At 38.8% G+C, this 27598-nt stretch overlaps 2 protein-coding genes across 2 annotated transcripts in view; one reads left to right on the top strand and one right to left on the bottom strand.

Annotated features, from left to right (window-relative positions):
* The window catches only part of LOC142398498 (uncharacterized), a 462406-nt gene that overhangs the window by 18397 nt on the left and 416411 nt on the right, over positions 1-27598 (bottom strand). The gene's annotated exons all lie outside the window — the stretch shown is intronic.
* nmnat2 (nicotinamide nucleotide adenylyltransferase 2) lies at positions 723-24019 on the top strand. The gene is made up of 11 exons (XM_075482593.1): positions 723-922; positions 11757-11845; positions 15169-15236; positions 16077-16155; positions 17064-17190; positions 17295-17375; positions 17636-17680; positions 17837-17913; positions 20380-20481; positions 21441-21508; positions 23705-24019. The coding sequence occupies exons 1-11, from the start codon at positions 838-840 to the stop codon at positions 23805-23807; spliced, it is 924 nt and encodes a 307-aa protein (XP_075338708.1). The 5' UTR covers positions 723-837; the 3' UTR covers positions 23808-24019.

The following is a 27598-nucleotide window of genomic DNA, read 5'->3' as shown; positions in this document are numbered from 1 at the left end:
GTACCGGTCATGCTGGTCTCTGTCCTGGGGCTTCTGACTGGACTCCCCCAAAAGAGTCTCAAACAGCTGCAGCTCATTCAGAACGCTGCAGCCCGAGTTTTAACCAGAACAAAGAGATCACATCACATCACCCCAGTTCTCAAGTCTTCACATCGGCTCCCGATCAGATACAGAATAGATTTTAAAGTTCTGCTGCTCGTCTACAAATCACAGAATGGTTTAGGTCCAGAACACATGAATGACATGCTAGCTGAGTATAAACCCAGCAGAGCTCTGAGATCTGCTGACTCAGGTCAGATAGTGGAGCCCAGAGTTCAAACTGGACCCGGTGAAGCAGCTTTTAGCTGTTATGCTGCACACAACTGGAACAAACTACCAGCAGAACTGAAATCAGCCCCAACTGTAAGCACTTTAAATCCAGGTTAAAAACATTTCTCTTTCCGTGTGCTTATGGTTGAGTTTATATTTTTCTTTTTCCCCTCTCCTTTGATTGCTTTTAACTGTGTTTGTAATTTTTATTCTATTTTTTTCTCTTTAAATTGCTGCTTTATGCTGTTCTTTTAAATGCCTTGTCTTTATGTAAAGCACATTGAGTTGCCTGTGGTATGAAATGCGCTGTATAAAAGATGCCTTGCCTTGTATCTGGCCCTAATACTGTTATGTTATGATAATAACATCAGACTGAGGCAGCTGCGGCCGCGGGTTCTGTCTCTTTAAGGCGCAGCCTCCTCCAGCATCCTGCCGCAGACTCACCAGCCTCACCAGCCTCGCCTCTCAGATAGAACCAGGCTTCCCACCAGCTCAGCGGACCGGGACCGAAGCGGACCCAAGGAGACCATGACGGAGGCCACCAAAACGCACGTGATCCTGCTGTCCTGCGGCAGCTTCAACCCCATCACCAAAGGACACATCCATATGTTCGGTGAGCATCTGCGGGTGGGGGAGGGGGGATGCTGGGACCCTCAGAATGAATCCTGGTTATCAGAATCAGCTGTGAAAATGATAGAAAATATGAATGGAGTTTGGTTTGTTGTGTCAGGCCGCTGCGCCGCACCGACGCACAGTTAAACCGGGACAGAACCGGGACAGAGCCCGGGACAGAACCCGGGACAGAACCCGGGACAGAACCCGGGACAGAACCGGGACAGAACCGGGACAGAACCCGGGACAGAACCCGGGACAGAGCCCGGGACAGAACCCGGGACAGAACCCGGGACAGAACCCGGGAAACAGAACCCGCTCCGCGTTAAAGGCGCGCGGGCCTCGCGGAGCCTGTGGCGCAGCCCAGAAATGAAACCAGTCCCGCGGATCCTCCGGGACCCGAACCGCGTCACACAACAAAGACAGAAGCCGTGTGGGGGGTGTTGGTGCCTGGCTCAGCAGGGTTAGAGAGGCCGGTCAGAGAGACACAGAGGCAGCAGAACCGGAACCATTCTGGAGCCAAACGGAACAGAGTTCACCGCGTTCTGATCCAATGACAGATGTTTTCCAGATGTTTCTTCATATCAGGCTAAACGAAACAAACCACCTTCATCTTTCCTCTCACAGTAGAACCATTTCTCACCTCATGTTTACAGGCTTTGCTTTCAGGAATCAGTGGTTTTAATTCATTCATCACAAACTGACTGAGATCCGGTAACACTGTGTTCACCAGAGAACTGTTATTAATCAAACTCTGAACCTGAGAACTGTTATTAATCAAACTCTGAACCTGAGAACTGTTATTAATCAAACTCTGAACCTAAGAACTGTTATTAATCAAACTCTGAACCTGAGAACTGTTATTAATCAAACTCTGAACCTGAGAACTGTTATTAATCAAACTCTGAACCTAAGAACTGTTATTAATCAAACTCTGAACCTGAGAACTGTTATTAATCAAACTCTGAACCTGAGAACTGTTATTAATCAAACTCTGAACCTCAGAACTGTTATTAATCAAACTCTGAACCTGAGAACTGTTATTAATCAAACTCTGAACCTAAGAACTGTTATTAATCAAACTCTGAACCTGAGAACTGTTATTAATCAAACTATAGAACCTGAGAACTGTTATTAATCAAACTATAGAACCTGAGAACTGTTATTAATCAAACTCTGAACCTCAGAACTGTTATTAATCAAACTCTGAACCTGAGAACTGTTATTAATCAAACTCTGAACCTAAGAACTGTTATTAATCAAACTCTGAACCTGAGAACTGTTATTAATCAAACTATGAACCTGAGAACTGTTATTAATCAAACTCTGAACCTGAGAACTGTTATTAATCAAACTCTGAACCAGAGAACTGTTATTAATCAAACTATAGAACCTGAGAACTGTTATTAATCAAACTCTGAACCTGAGAACTGTTATTAATCAAACTCTGAACCTGAGAACTGTTATTAATCAAACTCTGAACCTAAGAACTGTTATTAATCAAACTCTGAACCTGAGAACTGTTATTAATCAAACTCTGAACCTCAGAACTGTTATTAATCAAACTCTGAACCAGAGAACTGTTATTAATCAAACTATAGAACCTGAGAACTGTTATTAATCAAACTCTGAACCTCAGAACTGTTATTAATCAAACTCTGAACCTGAGAACTGTTATTAATCAAACTATGAACCTGAGAACTGTTATTAATCAAACTCTGAACCTGAGAACTGTTATTAATCAAACTATGAACCTGAGAACTGTTATTAATCAAACTCTGAACCTCAGAACTGTTATTATTCAAACTATGAACCTGAGAACTGTTATTAATCAAACTCTGAACCTGAGAACTGTTATTAATCAAACTCTGAACCTGAGAACTGTTATTAATCAAACTAAGAACCAGAGAACTGTTATTAATCAAACTCTGAACCTGAGAACTGTTATTATTCAAACTAAGAACCTGAGAACTGTTATTAATCAAACTCTGAACCTGAGAACTGTTATTAATCAAACTCTGAACCTGAGAACTGTTATTAATCAAACTCTGAACCTGAGAACTGTTATTAATCAAACTCTGAACCAGAGAACTGTTATTAATCAAACTCTGAACCTAAGAACTGTTATTAATCAAACTCTGAACCTCAGAACTGTTATTAATCAAACTCTGAACCTCAGAACTGTTATTATTCAAACTAAGAACCTGAGAACTGTTATTAATCAAACTAAGAACCTGAGAACTGTTATTAATCAAACTCTGAACCTGAGAACTGTTATTAATCAAACTAAGAACCAGAGAACTGTTATTAATCAAACTAAGAACCTGAGAACTGTTATTAATCAAACTAAGAACCTGAGAACTGTTATTAATCAAACTCTGAACCTGAGAACTGTTATTAATCAAACTCTGAACCAGAGAACTGTTATTAATCAAACTCTGAACCAGAAAACTGTTATTAATCAAACTCTGAACCTGAGAACTGTTATTAATCAAACTCTGAACCAGAGAACTGTTATTAATCAAACTCTGAACCTGAGAACTGTTATTAATCAAACTCTGAACCTGAGAACTGTTATTAATCAAACTCTGAACCTGAGAACTGTTATTAATCAAACTCTGAACCTGAGAACTGTTATTAATCAAACTCTGAACCTGAGAACTGTTATTAATCAAACTCTGAACCTCAGAACTGTTATTAATCAAACTCTGAACCTCAGAACTGTTATTAATCAAACTCTGAACCTAAGAACTGTTATTAATCAAACTCTGAACCTGAGAACTGTTATTAATCAAACTCTGAACCTGAGAACTGTTATTAATCAAACTATGAACCTGAGAACTGTTATTAATCAAACTCTGAACCTGAGAACTGTTATTATTCAAACTCTGAACCTGAGAACTGTTATTAATCAAACTCTGAACCTGAGAACTGTTATTAATCAAACTCTGAACCTGAGAACTGTTATTAATCAAACTATGAACCTGAGAACTGTTATTAATCAAACTAAGAACCTGAGAACTGTTATTAATCAAACTAAGAACCTGAGAACTGTTATTAATCAAACTCTGAACCTGAGAACTGTTATTAATCAAACTCTGAACCTGAGAACTGTTATTAATCAAACTCTGAACCTGGGAACTGTTATTAATCAAACTCTGAACCTGGGAACTGTTATTAATCAAACTCTGAACCTCAGAACTGTTATTAATCAAACTAAGAACCTGAGAACTGTTATTAATCAAACTAAGAACCTGAGAACTGTTATTAATCAAACTCTGAACCTGAGAACTGTTATTAATCAAACTCTGAACCTGGGAACTGTTATTAATCAAACTCTGAACCTGAGAACTGTTATTAATCAAACTAAGAACCTGAGAACTGTTATTAATCAAACTAAGAACCTGAGAACTGTTATTAATCAAACTAAGAACCTGAGAACTGTTATTAATCAAACTCTGAACCTGGGAACTGTTATTAATCAAACTAAGAACCTGAGAACTGTTATTAATCAAACTCTGAACCTGAGAACTGTTATTAATCAAACTAAGAACCTGAGAACTGTTATTAATCAAACTCTGAACCTGAGAACTGTTATTAATCAAACTAAGAACCTGAGAACTGTTATTAATCAAACTAAGAACCTGAGAACTGTTATTAATCAAACTCTGAACCTGAGAACTGTTATTAATCAAACTAAGAACCTGAGAACTGTTATTAATCAAACTAAGAACCTGAGAACTGTTATTAATCAAACTCTGAACCTGGGAACTGTTATTAATCAAACTAAGAACCTGAGAACTGTTATTAATCAAACTCTGAACCTGAGAACTGTTATTAATCAAACTCTGAACCTGAGAACTGTTATTAATCAAACTAAGAACCTGAGAACTGTTATTAATCAAACTAAGAACCTGAGAACTGTTATTAATCAAACTCTGAACCTGAGAACTGTTATTAATCAAACTCTGAACCTGAGAACTGTTATTAATCAAACTCTGAACCTGAGAACTGTTATTAATCAAACTCTGAACCTGGGAACTGTTATTAATCAAACTCTGAACCTGAGAACTGTTATTAATCAAACTAAGAACCTGAGAACTGTTATTAATCAAACTAAGAACCTGAGAACTGTTATTAATCAAACTCTGAACCTGAGAACTGTTATTAATCAAACTCTGAACCAGAGAACTGTTATTAATCAAACTCTGAACCAGAAAACTGTTATTAATCAAACTCTGAACCAGAGAACTGTTATTAATCAAACTCTGAACCTGAGAACTGTTATTAATCAAACTCTGAACCTGAGAACTGTTATTAATCAAACTCTGAACCTGAGAACTGTTATTAATCAAACTCTGAACCTGAGAACTGTTATTAATCAAACTCTGAACCTAAGAACTGTTATTAATCAAACTCTGAACCTCAGAACTGTTATTAATCAAACTCTGAACCTCAGAACTGTTATTAATCAAACTCTGAACCTAAGAACTGTTATTAATCAAACTCTGAACCTGAGAACTGTTATTAATCAAACTCTGAACCTGAGAACTGTTATTAATCAAACTATGAACCTGAGAACTGTTATTAATCAAACTCTGAACCTGAGAACTGTTATTATTCAAACTCTGAACCTGAGAACTGTTATTAATCAAACTCTGAACCTGAGAACTGTTATTAATCAAACTCTGAACCTGAGAACTGTTATTAATCAAACTATGAACCTGAGAACTGTTATTAATCAAACTAAGAACCTGAGAACTGTTATTAATCAAACTAAGAACCTGAGAACTGTTATTAATCAAACTCTGAACCTGAGAACTGTTATTAATCAAACTCTGAACCTGAGAACTGTTATTAATCAAACTCTGAACCTGGGAACTGTTATTAATCAAACTCTGAACCTGGGAACTGTTATTAATCAAACTCTGAACCTCAGAACTGTTATTAATCAAACTAAGAACCTGAGAACTGTTATTAATCAAACTAAGAACCTGAGAACTGTTATTAATCAAACTCTGAACCTGAGAACTGTTATTAATCAAACTCTGAACCTGGGAACTGTTATTAATCAAACTCTGAACCTGAGAACTGTTATTAATCAAACTAAGAACCTGAGAACTGTTATTAATCAAACTAAGAACCTGAGAACTGTTATTAATCAAACTCTGAACCTGAGAACTGTTATTAATCAAACTCTGAACCTGAGAACTGTTATTAATCAAACTAAGAACCTGAGAACTGTTATTAATCAAACTCTGAACCTGGGAACTGTTATTAATCAAACTAAGAACCTGAGAACTGTTATTAATCAAACTAAGAACCTGAGAACTGTTATTAATCAAACTAAGAACCTGAGAACTGTTATTAATCAAACTAAGAACCTGAGAACTGTTATTAATCAAACTAAGAACCTGAGAACTGTTATTAATCAAACTCTGAACCTGAGAACTGTTATTAATCAAACTCTGAACCTGAGAACTGTTATTAATCAAACTCTGAACCTGAGAACTGTTATTAATCAAACTCTGAACCTGGGAACTGTTATTAATCAAACTCTGAACCTGAGAACTGTTATTAATCAAACTAAGAACCTGAGAACTGTTATTAATCAAACTAAGAACCTGAGAACTGTTATTAATCAAACTAAGAACCTGAGAACTGTTATTAATCAAACTCTGAACCTGAGAACTGTTATTAATCAAACTCTGAACCTGAGAACTGTTATTAATCAAACTCTGAACCTGAGAACTGTTATTAATCAAACTCTGAACCTGAGAACTGTTATTAATCAAACTAAGAACCTGAGAACTGTTATTAATCAAACTCTGAACCTGAGAACTGTTATTAATCAAACTCTGAACCTGAGAACTGTTATTAATCAAACTCTGAACCTGAGAACTGTTATTAATCAAACTAAGAACCTGAGAACTGTTATTAATCAAACTCTGAACCTGAGAACTGTTATTAATCAAACTCTGAACCTGAGAACTGTTATTAATCAAACTCTGAACCTGAGAACTGTTATTAATCAAACTCTGAACCTGAGAACTGTTATTAATCAAACTAAGAACCTGAGAACTGTTATTAATCAAACTCTGAACCTGAGAACTGTTATTAATCAAACTCTGAACCTGAGAACTGTTATTAATCAAACTCTGAACCTCAGAACTGTTATTAATCAAACTCTGAACCTGAGAACTGTTATTAATCAAACTCTGAACCTCAGAACTGTTATTAATCAAACTCTGAACCTGAGAACTGTTATTAATCAAACTATGAACCTGAGAACTGTTATTAATCAAACTCTGAACCTGAGAACTGTTATTAATCAAACTAAGAACCTGAGAACTGTTATTAATCAAACTCTGAACCTCAGAACTGTTATTAATCAAACTCTGAACCTGAGAACTGTTATTAATCAAACTATGAACCTGAGAACTGTTATTAATCAAACTCTGAACCTGGGAACTGTTATTAATCAAACTCTGAACCTGAGAACTGTTATTAATCAAACTCTGAACCTGAGAACTGTTATTAATCAAACTCTGAACCTGAGAACTGTTATTAATCAAACTCTGAACCTGAGAACTGTTATTAATCAAACTCTGAACCTCAGAACTGTTATTAATCAAACTCTGAACCTGAGAACTGTTATTAATCAAACTCTGAACCTGAGAACTGTTATTAATCAAACTCTGAACCTGAGAACTGTTATTAATCAAACTCTGAACCTGAGAACTGTTATTAATCAAACTCTGAACCTCAGAACTGTTATTAATCAAACTATGAACCTGAGAACTGTTATTAATCAAACTCTGAACCTGAGAACTGTTATTAATCAAACTCTGAACCTCAGAACTGTTATTAATCAAACTCTGAACCTGAGAACTGTTATTAATCAAACTCTGAACCTGAGAACTGTTATTAATCAAACTAAGAACCTGAGAACTGTTATTAATCAAACTCTGAACCTGAGAACTGTTATTAATCAAACTCTGAACCTGAGAACTGTTATTAATCAAACTCTGAACCTGAGAACTGTTATTAATCAAACTAAGAACCTGAGAACTGTTATTAATCAAACTCTGAACCTGAGAACTGTTATTAATCAAACTATGAACCTGAGAACTGTTATTAATCAAACTCTGAACCTGAGAACTGTTATTAATCAAACTCTGAACCTGAGAACTGTTATTAATCAAACTCTGAACCTGAGAACTGTTATTAATTAAACTAAGAACCTGAGAACTGTTATTAATCAAACTCTGAACCTCAGAACTGTTATTAATCAAACTCTGAACCTCAGAACTGTTATTAATCAAACTATGAACCTGAGAACTGTTATTAATCAAACTCTGAACCTCAGAACTGTTATTAATCAAACTATAGAACCTGAGAACTGTTATTAATCAAACTCTGAACCTGAGAACTGTTATTATTCAAACTCTGAACCTGAGAACTGTTATTAATCAAACTCTGAACCTGAGAACTGTTATTAATCAAACTCTGAACCTGAGAACTGTTATTAATCAAACTCTGAACCTGAGAACTGTTATTAATCAAACTCTGAACCTCAGAACTGTTATTAATCAAACTCTGAACCTGAGAACTGTTATTAATCAAACTCTGAACCTCAGAACTGTTATTAATCAAACTCTGAACCTCAGAACTGTTATTAATCAAACTAAGAACCTCATTAATGTGTTTAACCTGAACATTTTAGCTCATTAATGTTGTTTAACCTGAACATTTTAACTCATTAATGTGTTTAACCTGAACATTTTAGCTCATTAATGTGTTTAACCTGAACATTTTAGCTCATTAATGTGTTTAACCTGGACATTTTAGCTCATTAATAGGTTTAACCTGGACATTTTAGCTCATTAATAGGTTTAACCTGAACATTTTAGCTCATTAATGTGTTTAACCTGGACATTTTAGCTCATTAATAGGTTTAACCTGGACATTTTAGCTCATTAATAGGTTTAACCTGAACATTTTAGCTCATTTATGTGTTTAACCTGAACATTTTAGCTCATTAATGTGTTTAACCTGAACATTTTAGCTCATTAATAGGTTTAACCTGAACATTTTAGCTCATTAATGTGTTTAACCTGAACATTTTAGCTCATTAATGTGTTTAACCTAAACATTTTAGCTCATTAATGTTGTTTAACATGAACATTTTAGCTCATTAATGTGTTTAACATGAACATTTTAGCTCATTAATGTGTTTAACCTGAACATTTTAGCTCATTAATGTGTTTAACCTGGACATTTTAGCTCATTAATAGGTTTAACCTGGACATTTTAGCTCATTAATAGGTTTAACCTGAACATTTTAGCTCATTAATGTGTTTAACCTGAACATTTTAGCTCATTAATGTGTTTAACCTGAACATTTTAGCTCATTAATAGGTTTAACCTGAACATTTTAGCTCATTAATGTGTTTAACCTGAACATTTTAGCTCATTAATAGGTTTAACCTGAACATTTTAGCTCATTAATGTGTTTAACCTGAACATTTTAGCTCATTAATGTGTTTAACCTGAACATTTTAGCTCATTAATGTGTTTAACCTGAACATTTTAGCTCATTAATAGGTTTAACCTGAACATTTTAGCTCATTAATGTGTTTAACCTGAACATTTTAGCTCATTAATAGGTTTAACCTGAACATTTTAGCTCATTAATGTTGTTTAACCTGAACATTTTAGCTCATTAATAGGTTTAACCGGTACATTTTAGCTCATTAATAGGTTTAACCTGAACATTTTAGCTCATTTATGTGTTTAACCTGAACATTTTAGCTCATTAATGTTGTTTAACCTGAACATTTTAGCTCATTAATGTTGTTTAACCTGAACATTTTAGCTCATTAATGTGTTTAACCTGAACATTTTAACTCATTAATGTGTTTAACCTGAACATTTTAGCTCATTAATGTGTTTAACCTGAACATTTTAGCTCATTAATGTGTTTAACCTGAACATTTTAGCTCATTAATGTGTTTAATCTGAACATTTTAGCTCATTAATGTTGTTTAACCTGAACATTTTAGCTCATTAATGTGTTTAACCTGAACATTTTAGGTCATTAATGTGTTTAACCTGAACATTTTAGCTCATTAATGTTGTTTAACCTGAACATTTTAGCTCATTAATGTGTTTAACCTGAACATTTTAGCTCATTAATGTGTTTAATCTGAACATTTTAGCTCATTAATGTTGTTTAACCTGAACATTTTAGCTCATTAATAGGTTTAACCTGAACATTTTAGCTCATTAATGTGTTTAACCTGAACATTTTAGCTCATTAATAGGTTTAACCTGAACATTTTAGCTCATTAATAGGTTTAACCTGAACATTTTAGCTCATTAATGTGTTTAACCTGAACATTTTAGCTCATTAATGTGTTTAACCTGAACATTTTAGCTCATTAATGTGTTTAATCTGAACATTTTAGCTCATTAATGTTGTTTAACCTGAACATTTTAGCTCATTAATAGGTTTAACCTGAACATTTTAGCTCATTAATGTGTTTAACCTGAACATTTTAGCTCATTAATAGGTTTAACCTTAACATTTTAGCTCATTAATAGGTGTAACCTGAACATTTTAGCTCATTAATGTTGTTTAACCTGAACATTTTAGCTCATTAATGTGTTTAACCTGAACATTTTAGCTCATTAATGTGTTTAATCTGAACATTTTAGCTCATTAATGTTGTTTAACCTGAACATTTTAGCTCATTAATGTGTTTAACCTGAACATTTTAGGTCATTAATGTGTTTAACCTGAACATTTTAGCTCATTAATGTTGTTTAACCTGAACATTTTAGCTCATTAATGTGTTTAACCTGAACATTTTAACTCATTAATAGGTTTAACCTGAACATTTTAGCTCATTAATAGGTTTAACCTGAACATTTTAGCTCATTAATGTGTTTAACCTGAACATTTTAGCTCATTAATGTGTTTAACCTGAACATTTTAGCTTATTAATAGGTTTAACCTGAACATTTTAGCTCATTAATGTGTTTAACCTGAACATTTTAGCTCATTAATAGGTTTAACCTTAACATTTTAGCTCATTAATAGGTGTAACCTGAACATTTTAGCTCATTAATGTTGTTTAACCTGAACATTTTAGCTCATTAATGTGTTTAACCTGAACATTTTAGCTCATTAATGTGTTTAATCTGAACATTTTAGCTCATTAATGTTGTTTAACCTGAACATTTTAGCTCATTAATGTGTTTAACCTGAACATTTTAGGTCATTAATGTGTTTAACCTGAACATTTTAGCTCATTAATGTGTTTAACCTGAACATTTTAGCTCATTAATGTGTTTAACCTGAACATTTTAGCTCATTAATGTTGTTTAACCTGAACATTTTAGCTCATTAATGTGTTTAACCTGAACATTTTAGCTCATTAATGTGTTTAACCTGAACATTTAGCTCATTAATAGGTTTAACCTGAACATTTTAGCTCATTAATGTGTTTAACCTGAACATTTTAGCTCATTAATGTTGTTTAACCTGAACATTTTAGCTCATTAATGTGTTTAACCTTAACATTTTAGCTCATTAATGTGTTTAACCTGAACATTTTAGCTCATTAATGTGTTTAACCTGAACAATTTAGCTCATTAATGTGTTTTGTTGGTATTTTTTACATGAATTATAGTTGAATATTAGCATATTCTGTTCTACACGAGGTCACAATGCTTCAGATGCACGAAGCATCAAGTTTTTCAGTTAAAGCTGCACAGTTCTCATCATGTTTCAGAGGCTTGATGCTCTTTCTTCTTCTGTGGTTCTGCAGAAAAAGCCAGAGAATATCTGCACAAAACGGGGCGCTTCATCGTGATTGGAGGGATCATCTCGCCGGTGCACGACTCCTACGGAAAACCTGTGAGTAGAGACGAAGTTCAGTCATATAAAAGCTCATTTTGAACTGATTCAGGTGGTTCAGCAGCAGGTGTTGTTCCCAGTCTGACCTGATGGTGGCAGCGTTGTCTTTGGCTTAGTGTTACAGCGACATGGTGGGGCTGCAGCTGGGTTCTGATCTGGGTTCTGGTCTAGGTTCTGGTCTAGGTTCTGGTCTAGGTTCTGGTCTGGTTTCTGGTCTGGGTTCTGGTCTGGGTTCTGATCTGGGTTCTGGTCTAGGTTCTGGTCTGGTTTCTGGTCTGGGTTCTGGTCTGGTTTCTTTAATTCTCTTAAGTCAGATTTAACTCTTTTAACTCACATTTAACTCTTAACTCAGATTTAACTCTCTTAACTCAGATTTAACTCTTTTAACTCAGATTTAACTCTCTTAACTCAGATTTAACTCTCTTAACTCAGATTTAACTCTTAACTCAGATTGAACTCTTTTAACTCAGATTTAACTCTTAACTCAGATTTAACTCAGATTTAACTCTTTTAACTCAGATTTAACTCTTAACTCAGATTTAACTATTTTAACTCAGATTTAACTCTTAAAACTCAGATTTAACTATGTTAACTCAGATTTAACTATTTTAACTCAGATTTAACTATTTTAACTCAAATTTAACTATTAAGTCAGATTTTTCTAAACTCAGATTTAACTCCTCTTAACTCAGATTTAACCCTTAAAACTCAGATTTAACTATTTTAACTCAGATTTAACTATTTTAACTCAAATTTAACTATTAAGTCAGATTTGTCTAAACTCAGATTTAACTCCTCTTAACTCAGATTTAACTCTTAACTCAGATTTAACTCTTCTTTGTGTTCTGCTTTGAAAAGTTTTGTTTCCATTATTTAAGTAGCGGTGTACCACAGGGCTCTGTGTGAAGGCCTCTGCTTATATCCAGTGAGAGTGAAGGCACATTTGAAGAGCAGCTTTATTCTCCCAGCAGCTCAGAGTCAGAACTACAGATGAACCCGTTATTCTGTCGGCCGCCTCGACCTTCAGCTGCAAAAACACAAACTTTAACATAAATCATCTCAGAAATCGCTTCGGCTGCAGAAAGAAAAGATGAGTCACGACTTCCTTCAGTGACCTTGAGCTGAAAGAGTCCATCAGAACCTACAGTATATTTGGCTCATCGGTGCGTTCTGTAATAACCACCTGAAGTCTGTTCTCACTGAACCTGGAATCTATGAGCTCCCGGCTCGTTTTTTAAGTGCAGTGACTTCTGTTCCCGGGCCTGAAAAACTGCCTCAGAGGGCTGAGATAACACAGTTCACGGCTTTGGTTTGCAGCCCCACATCACGCTGTTTTTGACATGTTTGTGGGCTTTTGATGGCGTCTTCGTGCCAACCGATTCACGTGTATGGCTGTAGATGTGCAGGGTTCAGAGTGGAGTTGCATCCCACAGCTGTAGATGAAGCCAACATGCAAAAACATTTACCAAACTCTCTAGATATGCTTTGAGAGCCTTTTCTTCATGGCTGCAGAGTTGGACAGCGACTCTGTGTGTGAGTCCATCAGCATCCACTGACAGATGAAACTCAAAGTTACCTGGTTGTGTGCTGAGAGCCTCGTGCACAGAGCCTCGTGCACACCCTCAGATGACGTGACTGTCGGTCTCCTTAGTGAGGCGACTTTTCTTTAAATTGGCTCTGAATGAATTGGACTAATTTGGAATTGAATACATTTGATTTGATTGGATCATGGTTGTATTAGAGTGAATTAGACTGTTTACAAATAAAACTGAATTGAGTTGAATTAAGATGATTCAGACGCCACCACAGTGGAGACGGATCAGGGTTAACAGCCTTTAAAGTATTTTGAAGTCGTTTTAAAGCAGGTTTTGACGCTCTGTGCTTCATATGACAGTTATATGATCTTTGTTTGTCTGAATCTCAAACTGAGAATATGTGGCTTGGTCTGCAGACGGCTGTTTTACATATTACTGTTTCCCTCTCTGCTTCCTGCTGGAATTAATGAAGGTCTTGTCCTAGTTTTTTCTGCCGCTGAACATGAATAATGAATGCTGCAGAAATCCAGTTTCTGCCTCATCAGGAAGCTTTGCTGTTCCTTTCAGATGTTTGTTTTTCACAGAGATCCAGCTGATCGATCATTAATGACATCATTTATTATCCGGTTACCTCGTTACTGCAGGCGGTTCAGTAGTTCTGATCCGGACCTCATTTCTGTACATGTTTCCATAGAAACAGCTGCAGTCATTCATGGAAACATGGATATAAATACAGAGAAATGAGGCTGGGTCAGGACTCTGGACTCTGGGTGGATAAATGTCCTTTTGGCAGCTGTTCCTCCGCTGGAACTCGTGCTGCTCAGTGCTGTCAGTCGACAGGTTTTTGTTGTGCAGATGTGTGCAGATGTGTGCTGATGTGTGCTGATGTGTGCTGATGTGTGCAGATGTGTGCTGATGTGTGCTGATGTGTGCTGATGTGTGCAGATGTGTGCATTTGTGTGCATTTGTGTGCAGATGTGTGCTGATGTGTGCAGATGTGTGCTGATGTGTGCATTTGTGTGCTGGTGTGTGCAGATGTGTGCAGATGTGTGCTGATGTGTGCAGCTGTGTGCTGATGTGTGCATTTGTGTGCTGATGTGTGCAGATGTGTGCAGATGTGTGCAGATGTGTGCTGATGTGTGCAGATGTGTGCTGATGTGTGCAGATGTGTGCTGATGTGTGCAGATGTGTGCAGATGTGTGCTGATGTGTGCAGCTGTGTGCTGATGTGTGCAGATGTGTGCAGATGTGTGCAGATGTGTGCTGATGTGTGCTGCTGTGTGTGCAGATGTGTGCAGATGTGTGCAGATGTGTGCTGATGTGTGCTGATGTGTGCAGATGTGTGCTGATGTATGCTGATGTGTGCAGATTTGTGCTGATGTGTGCAGATGTGTGCAGATGTGTGCTGATGTATGCTGATGTGTGCAGATGTGTGCTGATGTGTGCTGATGTGTGCAGATGTGTGCTGATGTATGCTGATGTGTGCAGATGTGTGCTGATGTGTGCTGATGTGTGCTGATGTGTGCTGATGTGTGCAGATGTGTGCAGATGTGTGCTGATGTGTGCTGATGTGTGCAGATGTGTGCTGATGTGTGCTGATGTGTGCTGATGTGTGCAGATGTGTGCAGATGTGTGCATTTGTGTGCTGGTGTGTGCAGATGTGTGCAGATGTGTGCAGATGTGTGCTGCTGTGCGTGCAGATGTGTGCAGATGTGTGCAGATGTGTGCTGATGCTGCTGTGCGTGCAGATGTGTGCTGATGTGTGCTGATGCTGCTGTTGTGTCCACAGGGTCTGGTGACCAGCCGCCATCGCCTCACCATGTGTCAGCTGGCCGTTCAGTCCTCTGATTGGATCAGGTGAGACACCTGATACCCCCCCCCCCCCCCCCCCCACCTATATCAGAGACTTCCAGCTGAGCGTTCCTCATTCATTCTGAACTGGATTTCATCTTTTCTTCATCTTTTCTTCATCGTGGTTTTTACTTTGAGCATTTGTCAGCCTGGTTTTGTCTTTGTTTAATCTGCAGTTAAAGGTGGGGTAGGGGTTCTTTTTCTGGAGCATTTTTTTACATATTGCTTGAAATACTCTTCACCCCCCCATTGCAACCAATTAATTAAAAGTTTTGACACAAATATGAAAAGTTTTAGTGGCCTCTAGAACGTACAATCTAGGAAAAACACTATCCAATCATACTGAACGGACCGTTCACAATGATTGGATTCTGATGCGTCTATCAAACTGCAATCTGCTCCTCCCTCCCCCTCCTTCCCCCTGTGCGCGTACCCTGCTCCGTGAACGAATTACGCGTCCAGAAGCTTGGCAGGAAGCTAAACTAGAGCCAGCTTGGCTAGCACCTAGCATTATTAAACGTATAGTTAGCATATACTAAATACTAAATACTAAATACGGCAACGATCGATGCTTGCTGTCAGAACAGCGCTCGTGCACCTTCGTGCTCGTGCCCGTTCATGTACTCTAGAGGCGTGGCTTCGGGGGGAAAGTGAAGAAAAGGGTTGGGACTTTTTACCTGTGTATTTTCAAAATGCAGCTTCGCTGGACTCAAAATCCAGGATGTCCTACCCTACCTTTAAACAGAACAAATAAAAAATTTCATTATTTTCAGCAGAAGAAGAAGTAAAGCGGCAGAATGAGGCCGGTAGTTTGAGCCTGTGGTTGTTTGTTGATGTTTGGAGCAGGGTGGACCCCTGGGAGTGTTACCAGGACACCTGGCAGACCACCTGCAGCGTGTTGGAGCATCATCGTGACCTCATGAAGGTGAGTCTGCACCCTCATTGTTAGCTCCCATGGGAATATTACTGACTGGGGGCAGTTTTCCATGTTTCACTGGAATGGTGATGTGGGAACATTTACCAGGGACAGAACTGGAGAGAAAAGAAAAACCCAAAGTGTATACTATATAAATAATGTATAATATAATATAATATATATATATATATATATATATATATATATATATATATATATATATATATATAAATGCATAGTAGATTCTTCGAAATGTTGGGTATGCATCATGAGGTTACTACTCATACTCAAACTACCCAAGATGCAACGTAACGTGACGTCGCCGATCGTCATTTCCTGTCAAAACGGCAGTTTCAAGCTAGCTACAACGGGGGTAGGTTCACTTCCTGTTTTCAAAACAAAAGCACCAATTGTATGGTAATGGCTTTCCCTATGATAAAAGGCAACGGGTATTTTATTTTGTGAAAATAACAGGAAGTGCGTTGCTCACTGCGGCTAGCTTTAGTAGCGCCGAATTCGTGGGAACAAAATTGTAAACAGCCGGTATTTTGTCAGGTTTTCAACACGTTGGGGATCTAAACGACTACTTTCTCGCCTGAAAATGTTTCAAATGTTGCTAAAGTTTACAGAGTTTAGAGCTTAAGGGAAATCAGCTTCAGGCCGGCTGATTTCGGCTCGGGCAGGAGCGAAATGCATTGTGGGTAAACGCTCTGCATACTGTCTGATCGATTAGTATGCAGTATGTAGTATGTAGTATGCAGTATGCAGTATGCAGTATGTAGTATGCGGTTTTGAACACAGCCATAGTCCTCATATACATCCTGTAGTTTTACTATGCCCTTGTTCAGCCACAGTCGTCACATTTTAGCTAAAAAGCTGAGTCGGTTCAAACCTCCGATGATGTTTCCGTCCCTCAGAGAGTCACCGGCTGCATCCTGTCCAACGTCAACACGCCTTCCACTACGCCTGTGATTGGTCAGCCACAGAACCAGACTCCGCCCATCTATCAGACCCACAACAACATGAATCACAAGCCAACAGCCAGTGAGTCCACATCACAGCTTGAATAAAGGCCACGAATCTCCTTACAAGCACATTTCCACATCTATGAATGAGCCGACCTGTGCTTCCTCTGTCCCTCTGCTCAGTCAAACTGTGGGGGAAGATCAGTGAGAATCTGGGCAAAATCTGCTGCGTTCGCCCCAACATCGAACGTTTCACCTTTGTTGGTAAGAACACACAAGACACTTTTCACTAACCTTCTTTTTGGGATTTAGGGAACATTTTAAGTGTTAAAAACGTTAAATAGTATGTGAAGAACGGCAGAATTTGAACATGTTGTTGTTGAATCTGAAACTCGCTGACTTCTCTTTGCACACTCTCTGAAGAATAAGCACCAGAACCAGATTTATATGTCGTTATAACGTAAAGAAAAGCTTATTTCTGTGTAATAACACGAATGTGAATGATTGTTTTTTTAATATGTCAGATGAAAATGCCAACCTGGGGACTGCAATGAGGTACGAGGAGATCGGTGAGTGGTCTCCGGACCTGAGCGGCCTTGGTGTTGTGTCCTCTGGTTTTCCTTCCTGCTGTGTCTGAACTCCTTCTGGTTTGTTTGGATCCCGTAAACGTGACGTTTACTGAGGACGTGTTTGTCTCTTTCCTCCTGCCTGTTTGTCGCCTGTAGAGTTACGCATCTTGCTCCTGTGTGGCAGTGATCTCCTGGAGTCCTTCTGCATCCCTGGTCTGTGGAAGGACAGTGATGTAAGCACAACGTAGCCCCGCCCCCACCCACATGTAGCCCCTCCCAGCTACATGTAGCCCCGCCCCCTTAGTTAGTCTTCTCCTGGTCATTTCGATGTTGTTGACAAAGGAAATTATACTTTAACTACATAACTGCACCAGTTTTGAGTTCAGCCAGTTATTTAAAACGATAATTTTCGATTTTCGAGATTTTATTTTTCTTTTAATTAAAAACCGAGAACACAACCTGCATAGAAAACACCTCAGATTACAACACACACGAACAAACTGAACCACAACGTGTTTTTCTGCTGCTTTAGTTTTGGGTTAAAACTTTGAATACGGAACCTTTTTTAGTGTTTAAGTCTCAGAAATCATTCTTAAAATATTCCTCAGCAAGATTTCTGTTTTAAATTGAACTAAGTAAAACTTGTTTGATTAGTGAGGTTTCTGTAGACTTTAGAGCATATTTAGAAAAACACCAAAGAACTTCCTTTTACTTCTGTTTTGGAATATTAACATACAGTCACGATAACAAAAAGTTTAATGAATAAATCATCAGAGTTCAGAGTAAAATGAGTTCAATCCAACTTCAGATGAACAACAACACATCCTGCTTTTATAGAGCCGCTCACACTCACTGATGATCAGTTAATCAGAGCATTGATCAGCAGCTCCTGGATGCTACTCACCCTCTTAGTTCCTGTGGAAGCAGGGAGGGTTCACTTAATTTTTCACACACTGATTCTAAGTGAACTTCCCTTTTTTTAATAGAAGAAAATAGAAATAGAATAGAAAAATACTTTATTCATCCTCCAATGGGGGAAATTCAAATAATTTATCTTAATTTTTAATACATTTTAATAATTTTTTATATTTTTCAAATAATTTTAAATAATTTAATAATATAATAATGAATGTTTCTTTCCTTTACTTTTATGAGGCTCACTTATCAACAGAGTGATAAAATAACCAGTCAATAATCAAAGGCACCAACTAATTACAGATGAATTAGTTTTTTAGGCTGAATTTCCTTTAAAGTCAACAGTTGGATTCAAAAGTTGCAGCAAACTTTTCTTCGTCAGCAACAGGTGAAGATGGATAAATCCACCGTTTCCCCTGAGAAGAAAGAAATCGTCTTATTTCTCACTCCTCATGTGTGTTAAAAAGAAAGAAAAGTTGTCAACAGGTTATTGTCTGTAGGTGTGTTTCCATCCACATTTTTATGCTCATTTTTCAGGTCGAGCGTAAAAAAGTCAAAGTGGAAAGATGAAATTCTAATTAATCCGTAAATGTCAGAACAAAGTAGATGGAACCATCAGCAGAGATGATACTCTTCCATCCTGTTTTCTCTTTGTGAGGCATGACTGCAGCTGTTTTAATGACTTCATCTTGTTGTGTATTTTCTGCAGTTAATGACACAGATTGGAGAATTGGCTCCACCTGCTGTTTAACTCCGTCTCGATTTAAATCAGGGTTTCCTAATCCTGGTCCTCTGGCCCTTCCCTCCTCTGCCCTGCATGTTTAAAAGGTTTCCCTCTTCAAACACACCAGATTTTAATGAATGGATCTTTACCAGGCTTCCCCTGAGGCTGATGAAGGGCCACTTAGCTGCCCCGTTTATCTGAAGTAGGTGTGTTGGAAAAGGGAAACGTGTAAAACATGCGGGAAAAGAGGGCCCGAGGACCAGGATTGGGAAACACTGATTCAAATGTTCATTTGCTATTTTTTTTGCTGAAACTTTTAAAATTACTGATGGGAAGTTATTCATAATTATTGAGTCTGTTCTTAAAATTATGCTTAGACAGAAAATGCAGGAATAGACACCCGACTTCCATGCACTGGATATTTAATTGATTTAGTTAGTTAGTATATTAGTTGTTAGCCTAGGAGATTTATGGTAATTGCATTTTGATGTAACAAATTGTTCTGAATGTGTCACGGCATCCTCCATTTTAAAGATCCTTTCTGTCAATAAAGATAAGATGGATAGGTGGATAGATAGATAGATAGATAGATAGATAGATAGATAGATAGATAGATAGATAGATAGATAGATAGATAGATAGATACTTTATTCATCCCAATTTGGGAAATTATTGTGTTGCAGCAGCGTACAGGATAAAAGATATGTAAACAATTAAAGGAAAAACAAGCAAATAGAATAAAAATAGAAATAAACATCAGCTATAAACAAATCTACAGTATGAAGAGTAGGGTAAATAATAATAATAGTAATAATAATAAACATCAGTAAACTAAATAAAAACAGATTTGTACATTTAACAATAAAGGTAAGAAATATGGGGTATATGGATCATTTACATTATATTGTACTATGATGTACTATGATGATAAACTTACGTGTCAAAGTTCACCAAAACTAGCAGTGACCAATCAATTTCAGTGATATGAACCGGTTCAGATCTGAAATCTGTTGCTGTGATGACACGAAGCTGAAGTTCCCCTGATGTTTCGTGCTTTCAGATGGAGGTGATTGTGGGGGATTTCGGGATTGTGGTGGTACCTCGTGACGGAGTCGACACAGAGAGGATCATGAATCACTCTTCCATTCTCCGCAAATACAAGGTCAGTCCACAGTATGTGATAAACACGGCACAATGAAGGGGAAAGCATTCATATTTGTACCTTATGGGATACCGTAACCTTAGGTACAGACATGAAACCTGTTATGTTTCGTGGATGCGATGGTTTGGTAAGGACACGGATGCGGACTAAACAGAACAAGGTTATCATAAGGCCGGATGACAAGAACGAAACTGTGAAAACAAAACATGATCTTGATGATGATGACTTGGCGTGGTGTGGCGTGCCGTGGCGTGGCGTGGCGTGGCGTGGCGTGGCGTGAAGGGTGAATGTTCCAGGATCTCACCATAACTGAGAGCAAACAGGGAACCTAGGTACTGTGGGGACTGATGAGTGCAGGTGACGTGAGTGAAACTAATGACCTGAACATGGGAAGTGAGGGAAAAGCAAAGGGCAAAACCTAACTAAACATGGACTAGAAAACTAAAGACTAAACACCAAAGCATGAGAAACTAAAACATGATGAAACACAAAACTAAAAACATGGCGCCATGTTCATGACAAAGCCCTCGTTTCTTTATGTGTTGGGTTGAACTACGTTTTTCACCGGGTGCCTCGGCGCAGACTGAGGACTCGCAGGAGAGATTATATCTCTCTGCTGGTTTGGGAATACCTCAGTGTCCCTCTTGGAAGAGTTGGAGGACTTGGCTGGAGAGATGAAGATCTGGTCTTAATCTGGTCCAGGAGAAGCAGTTAAAAAGGGATAGTTTGATGGATTTCTAAGTTTAAGCTCATTCTGCTTTGTTTGGATAAATTCAGGCCACTAAAGATCTGAGAACGGTCCCACTCCAAACTCCCAGGAGGCTGGTTTTGGCTCCTTGTTTCACTAATCAGTCACCAGTGTTGGTTTGCCTTTGGTCCGATCCGTTGCTGGCTTCAACAGACAGAAACCTTTCACCCGCTTCTCCGTTTTCTGACCTCTGTGCCGTTCTTGGTTTTAGGACAACATCATCGTGGTGAAGGATGCAACGAACCATCCGATGTCGATCGTCAGCTCAACAAAGAGCAGGTGGGAAAAAACACAAACTAAACACATCAGTATTCATGCTGCAGTTTGAGCTCAGACATCACTTTTATCCCTGTGAACCATGATCAACATGCAGACATGTGCAGATTCTCCTAATCAGCGTAGCCTCGCAGAGTCGCAGTCAATGCTGCCTCCTGTGAAATGTGGGATTTTATTGAAAAAACTAAAGGAAAATAACTCTTATTCCATTTCTTTACCTGCTAGCTAACGCGCACAAAAGTAGAAGTTCCTCTAAGCTGAATCCCAACGCCTGAGCTTGTCCAACTATTTCAAGACACAATGTCTGTGTAGGAGCTATTTTTTATTTTGTATATTTGGCTCACTTATTATTTAGTTATCTTTTGGGGGTTTAGTTTTTGGTTGTTTATGATATTTAGTATTGTTTGAGTTCATTTGGGTATTTAATTATGCTTTTATTTTGAAAGCACGGGTTAGCTGGGGCGCACTGCGAGAGTTTATTTAGATGAGCAGGCACCTATTATTTATGTACACAGGCTATATTTCTATATTTCTATATTTATATTTATATATACATATGATAATAAACCTTTGAATCTTGAATCTTGGAAGGGCTAATAGTTTTTTACCAGGGCAGGAGAGGCAGCTAAGGCCCATTGTTCTTTGTTTGTTTGCTTGTGGTTGGAGAAATAAACCTAAAGAAACCTAATTTTTTTTGCCTGTACAATGGACTCAATTTACCTGCGTAAATTCACTCCCCAGGTGTCTCAGTGGCCGTTTGATTTAACTTAGTTTATTATGGTTTTGACATTTTTTTTAGTTTTGATTATTGACACAAGAGGACGAATAGCCACTACAGTCTGTTTGGATAAAAGTCTATTAGCATTTTGATCTTGTTCCACTGAAGCAGTGCAGTTGGAACCTCAGCTCTCAGACTGTAGGTGGCGCTCTGCAGATCCAAGGCAGGAATCCCCACCTGCTGCACACATTTAGCTCATATTATGTCCCGTAACACATAAACTGTCTTCTGGGCATATTAACGAGGTTAAAAACTTTTAGTGGAGGGAAAGTTTAACTCGTAGACTTTATTTCAATTCGATTCATTTTTATTTATATAGCGCCAAATACAACAAATGTCATCTCAAGGCACTTAGATAATAAAGTCTAATTCAAGCCAATTGGAATTCAATTCATTGTAATCATAATTATTTATAAAATAATCCAATTCATTCACATAGAGCCAATTCAAAAACAGTTTCCTAGCTAAAGAAACCAACAGATTGCACTGAAACTTGTCTTCAGTCCAATCTCCCATCCTGAGCGTGCCTGAGGCAACCAGAACCAGAACCAGGAAGGGTGGTCATCAGAACCAGAACCAGAAAGGGTGGTCATCAGAACCAGAACCAGGAAGAAACCTCTGGCAGAACCAGAACCAGGAAGGGTAGCCATCAGAACCAGGAAGGGTGGCCATCAGAACCAGAACCAGGAAGGGTGGCCATCAGAACCAGGACCAGGAAGGGTGGCCATCAGAACCAGGACCAGGAAGGGTGGCCATCAGAACCAGAACCAGAAAGGGTGGTCATCAGAACCAGAACCAGAAAGGGTGGTCATCAGAACCAGAACCAGGAAGGGTGGTCATCAGAACCAGAACCAGAAAGGGTGGTCATCAGAACCAGAACCAGGAAGAAACCTCTGGCAGAACCAGAACCAGGAAGGGTAGCCATCAGAACCAGGAAGGGTGGCCATCAGAACCAGAACCAGGAAGGGTGGCCATCAGAACCAGAACCAGAAAGGGTGGCCATCAGAACCAGGAAGGGTGGCCATCAGAACCAGAACCAGGAAGGGTGGCCATCAGAACCAGAACCAGAAAGGGTGGCCATCAGAACCAGGAAGGGTGGCCATCAGAACCAGAACCAGCTGGGGTTTGAGAGGACAGAAAAGAGGGGACAACAAACACTGTAACACCATTCAAAGGATATCTGTTGGAACAGGGAAACACGAGTTAATGACCACAGTAATGTCACATATACATAAAGAGAGTAAAGTGAGGAAAGGTGTGAGTATCTCTGCTGTCTTCTTCTGTTGGCAGTAAATTGGTGTTAAACTCTCTCCACCCCCCCTGCAGTCAGACATCTGAATCAGACTCAATGACTTTAAGCTTTTCAGCTGAAATAAGGTTTGTTTTATCTGTGACAAATACATATCCCCCATTCCTTTCAGACTGGCCCTGCAGCATGGCGACGGCCACGTCGTGGACTACCTGAGTCAGCCCGTCATCGACTACGTCCTGCAGAGTCAGCTCTACATCAACGCCTCGGGATAGAGAAGACCACCTGCCTGCATGAAAACAGGGAGAATGGAGGATGGGGGGGGGGCACCTTCAGCTGTCATCTATATAATTATGACCCCTCTCCTCTCTAAAACTAAAACTAAAACTGTCTGTCTTCTGTGTCGAACATATACTCTTCTTTGAGCTGTCGCTTTCCAACAGGAGCATTAGTGTCCCTCCTTCTGTCTGTGTCATGTGACTCTACCTTCAGGGAGGGGGGAGGGGGGGTGTTTTAGGTGGGGGGGGGGCAGCAGTGTCTTCTTTTTCTGTTTCTGAATTAAAGTTTCTGGATGCATGACAGACGGCTGGGCATGCTCAGTGTGCACGGACTCTTCTTCTGTATCAGGGTAGAATCGAGCTGGAACAGGGCTGCTGGGCTCCGTGCAAGAACCACTCGTACCGACGTTTTGGTCATTTTTGAAAATACTTCACTTGGACCCAAAACCTTTGAAATGAAACTTGACGCCAATCACAAAAAGTTTGAACTTTAACCCCTTAACGCCTTTTGTCATAAATGCTACAAACCGTTTGACTCAATCAACCAGCTGAGATAGCATCTTTATTCCCCCAATGCCGGTTAGTCCATATTCACTACGGACCTAGGAACCTTTATATAAATAAATATGTTAAAAAAAAAAAGGGTGAATAAAAAAACATTGTTTTTTCACTGTTATATTACTGTGTTGTTGTTAACTTATTATTGACCATTATGCCTGGTGTCGCAGATAAGCAACATACCAAATTACATACCAAACATACCAAATTTACTCCAAATTGACCAGGATGCCTGTTGTCGCAAATTTGCAACATACCAAAATTTCTATTTATTTTTTGTGCAAAAGTGAAATTAATAATCTCAGCATTATTTACCATCTACTTAAAGGCTAAAACAACATTTTTTTTTATTTGCAGCTATATAAATTCAGGCGTTAAGGGGTTAAACCAACACAAGAGCAGATTTTGGCCCTTAAAACTATGTCATCTGACTCATTGTGCAGTAAACTGACTTTTGTTCTGCACCTGGGGCACCTGGGGCACCTGGGGCACCTGGGGCCAGAGATGGGGACTCAAGTCACTGTGACTTGGACTCAAGTCGACTCGAGTCGCTGTTTTGATGACTTGTGACTTGACTTGACAAAAAATAAAAGACTTGAGACCCGACTCGGACTTGGAAGTTAAAGACTCGGCACTTGACTTGACTTGAGACACGATGACTTGAGTGTTAAGCATCTAGCATAACTTCCAACTTAGTTCGTCATTGTAAGATCTATTCTGACCAGTAAGTGCTCGTCAAATTAGCTAATATTATCCTGTTAGCCTAGCCGGTAGTTAGCTAATGTTAGCTTGATGTGATACGGGGTGGACAGGTTGGACACATTGGCCAATGATGTTTACTGACAGTTACTTATATCTTTGTGTTTTCACTTCATTAAGATCAGATTCTGCAGGTAAAACTGCAATAATAAGGTGACTTGACTTGACCAAGAAAAAATTACTTGAGACTTGCACATGTGTGACTTGGTCCCATCTCTGCCTGGGGCACCTGGAGCACCTGGGGCACATGGGGGCCACAGTTCATGCCTTTAGTTCCCAGACCTGCACCACAGCGTTTTGCTTCATGGCCACTTGACATTTTTGTGGGTTTTTGATGGTGTCTTTGTTGTCTCAAGACAGTGATGTTACGTCTCATAACTGTAGGTGGAGCCAGAGAGCAAAAAAAAAAAGAAGCCCCGTTCTCTGGCGACGCCCCTCCGCTTTCAGAGCAGAACCTGAGGGTTCTTGCATGAGGCCCGGGGTTCTCTGCAGAATACACTGCTGTCTCAGAATCACACACATGTAGAACCGTTTGGGTCGTCAAACTGCAGGGTAACCGTGGCAACGCTGGCTGTGGTGAAACCTAAGAAAATAAAAGCGGGTTTAAAGTCAGCGGAGAGGACTTCAGGGCGCCATTTGACCTGATGAGGATGGGGATGATGAGGATGAGGATGAGGATGAGGATGAGGATGATGATGAGGATGAGGATGAGGATGAGGATGAGGACGAGGACGAGGACGAGGATGATGATGATGAGGATGAGGAGGAGGATGAGGAGGATGAGGATGAGGATGATGATGATGATGATGATGACGAGGACGAGGATGAGGATGAGGACGAGGATGAGGATGAGGATGAGGATGAGGATGAGGATGAGGATGATGATGATGATGATGATGATGATGAGGAGGATGAGGATGATGATGAGGAGGATGAGGATGATGATGATGATGATGAGGAGGATGAGGATGAGGATGATGATGAGGAGGATGAGGATGAGGATGATGATGATGATGATGATGATGATGATGATGATGATGATGATGATGAGGAGGATGAGGATGATGATGAGGAGGATGAGGATGATGATGATGAGGATGAGGATGATGATGATGATGATGATGAGGAGGAGGAGGATGAGGATGATGATGATGATGAGGAGGATGAGGATGATGATGATGAGGATGAGGATGATGATGATGATGATGATGAGGAGGAGGATGATGATGATGATGATGATGAGGATGAGGATGATGATGATGATGATGATGATGATGAGGATGAGGATGATGATGAGGAGGATGAGGATGATGATGATGAGGATGAGGATGATGATGATGATGATGATGAGGAGGAGGATGATGATGATGATGACGAGGACGAGGATGAGGATGAGGATGATGATGAGGAGGATGAGGATGAGGATGATGATGATGATGGTGACGAGGACGAGGATGAGGATGAGGATGATGATGAGGAGGATGAGGATGATGATGAGGAGGATGATGATGATGATGATGATGAGGAGGATGAGGATGAGGATGATGATGAGGAGGATGATGATGATGATGATGAGGAGGAGGATGAGGATGAGGATGATGATGAGGAGGATGATGATGATGATGATGATGAGGATGAGGATGACGGCACCTTTGTAAAGAATCTTCAGCAGCGGAGTCGTTTCCGATCACTTTTCTTTCGTTTGCTCCTGTTCTTAGACTGCATGCTTAGTTCTGACAGTTTGGTTTTGGCATGAATGTTTAGATTATTATGGTCTGTTGTGAACGTGTTTGCAAAAAAAAAAAAGATAAATAAAAATAAAAAAGGAAAGAACACAAAAAGATAAATAAGTTCTACAGAAATCTGAATAATAGCTTCAGTGGGGATCATAGTCTCCCACTTCTTTCCATTTTCTATTCACTCTAAACGTATCGATCTCATCTGTGAGGAATGATTTCTACCTGTCGTCGAGTGTGTGTGTACAGGTGTGTGTGTTTACAGGACTTTAGGTTCCCGTCAGTCACTTACTAAATATTAATGTTTTTTCTGTGTTGATCTTCCTTCTTTTTCTTTTTAAACTCCTGATTGTAAATTCTTCTAAAGTGACATTTTTCTGTGTGCGTGAGGATTTATGAGCACAGATGTGAGTCTACAGACCAGGAGCTGATCTCTGATCTCTGAACAGAGACGGCAAGAGGGATGTAAAGAGAAAATGAACCTGAGAGACTGAATTATTTGATTGTCTCTTTAATTTATTTCAAACTGTGGCTACATTTACACCCCCTGCTGGCAAAATAAAATATTTCTTCTAAGAAATCATCTCAACTCTTCTTCTTCTTTCGGCCTCTCCCTTTATCAGGGGTCGCCAGCCTTCATTAGCCTTCATTAGCCTCAGACACGGACTCTTTATATTTACCCCAGAGCAGATATATATGAACAAATTGAATACCATGAAAGGGATGAATAATGTG

This window comes from Odontesthes bonariensis, chromosome 14 (genome assembly GCF_027942865.1).
Source record: "Odontesthes bonariensis isolate fOdoBon6 chromosome 14, fOdoBon6.hap1, whole genome shotgun sequence".
Taxonomy (NCBI): domain Eukaryota; kingdom Metazoa; phylum Chordata; class Actinopteri; order Atheriniformes; family Atherinopsidae; genus Odontesthes; species Odontesthes bonariensis.
This window is presented reverse-complemented; position numbering and strand designations above follow the sequence as displayed.

Bases quoted from the DNA above. Each gene is read 5' to 3' on its own strand.
- nmnat2 (XM_075482593.1), top strand. From the start codon at position 838: ATGACGGAGGCCACCAAAACGCACGTGATCCTGCTGTCCTGCGGCAGC. The intron at 15,237-16,076 runs GTGAGACACCTG...TGTTTGGAGCAG, and splicing joins CAGTCCTCTGATTGGATCAG to GGTGGACCCCTGGGAGTGTT. The intron at 17,376-17,635 runs GTAAGAACACAC...TTAATATGTCAG, and splicing joins CGAACGTTTCACCTTTGTTG to ATGAAAATGCCAACCTGGGG.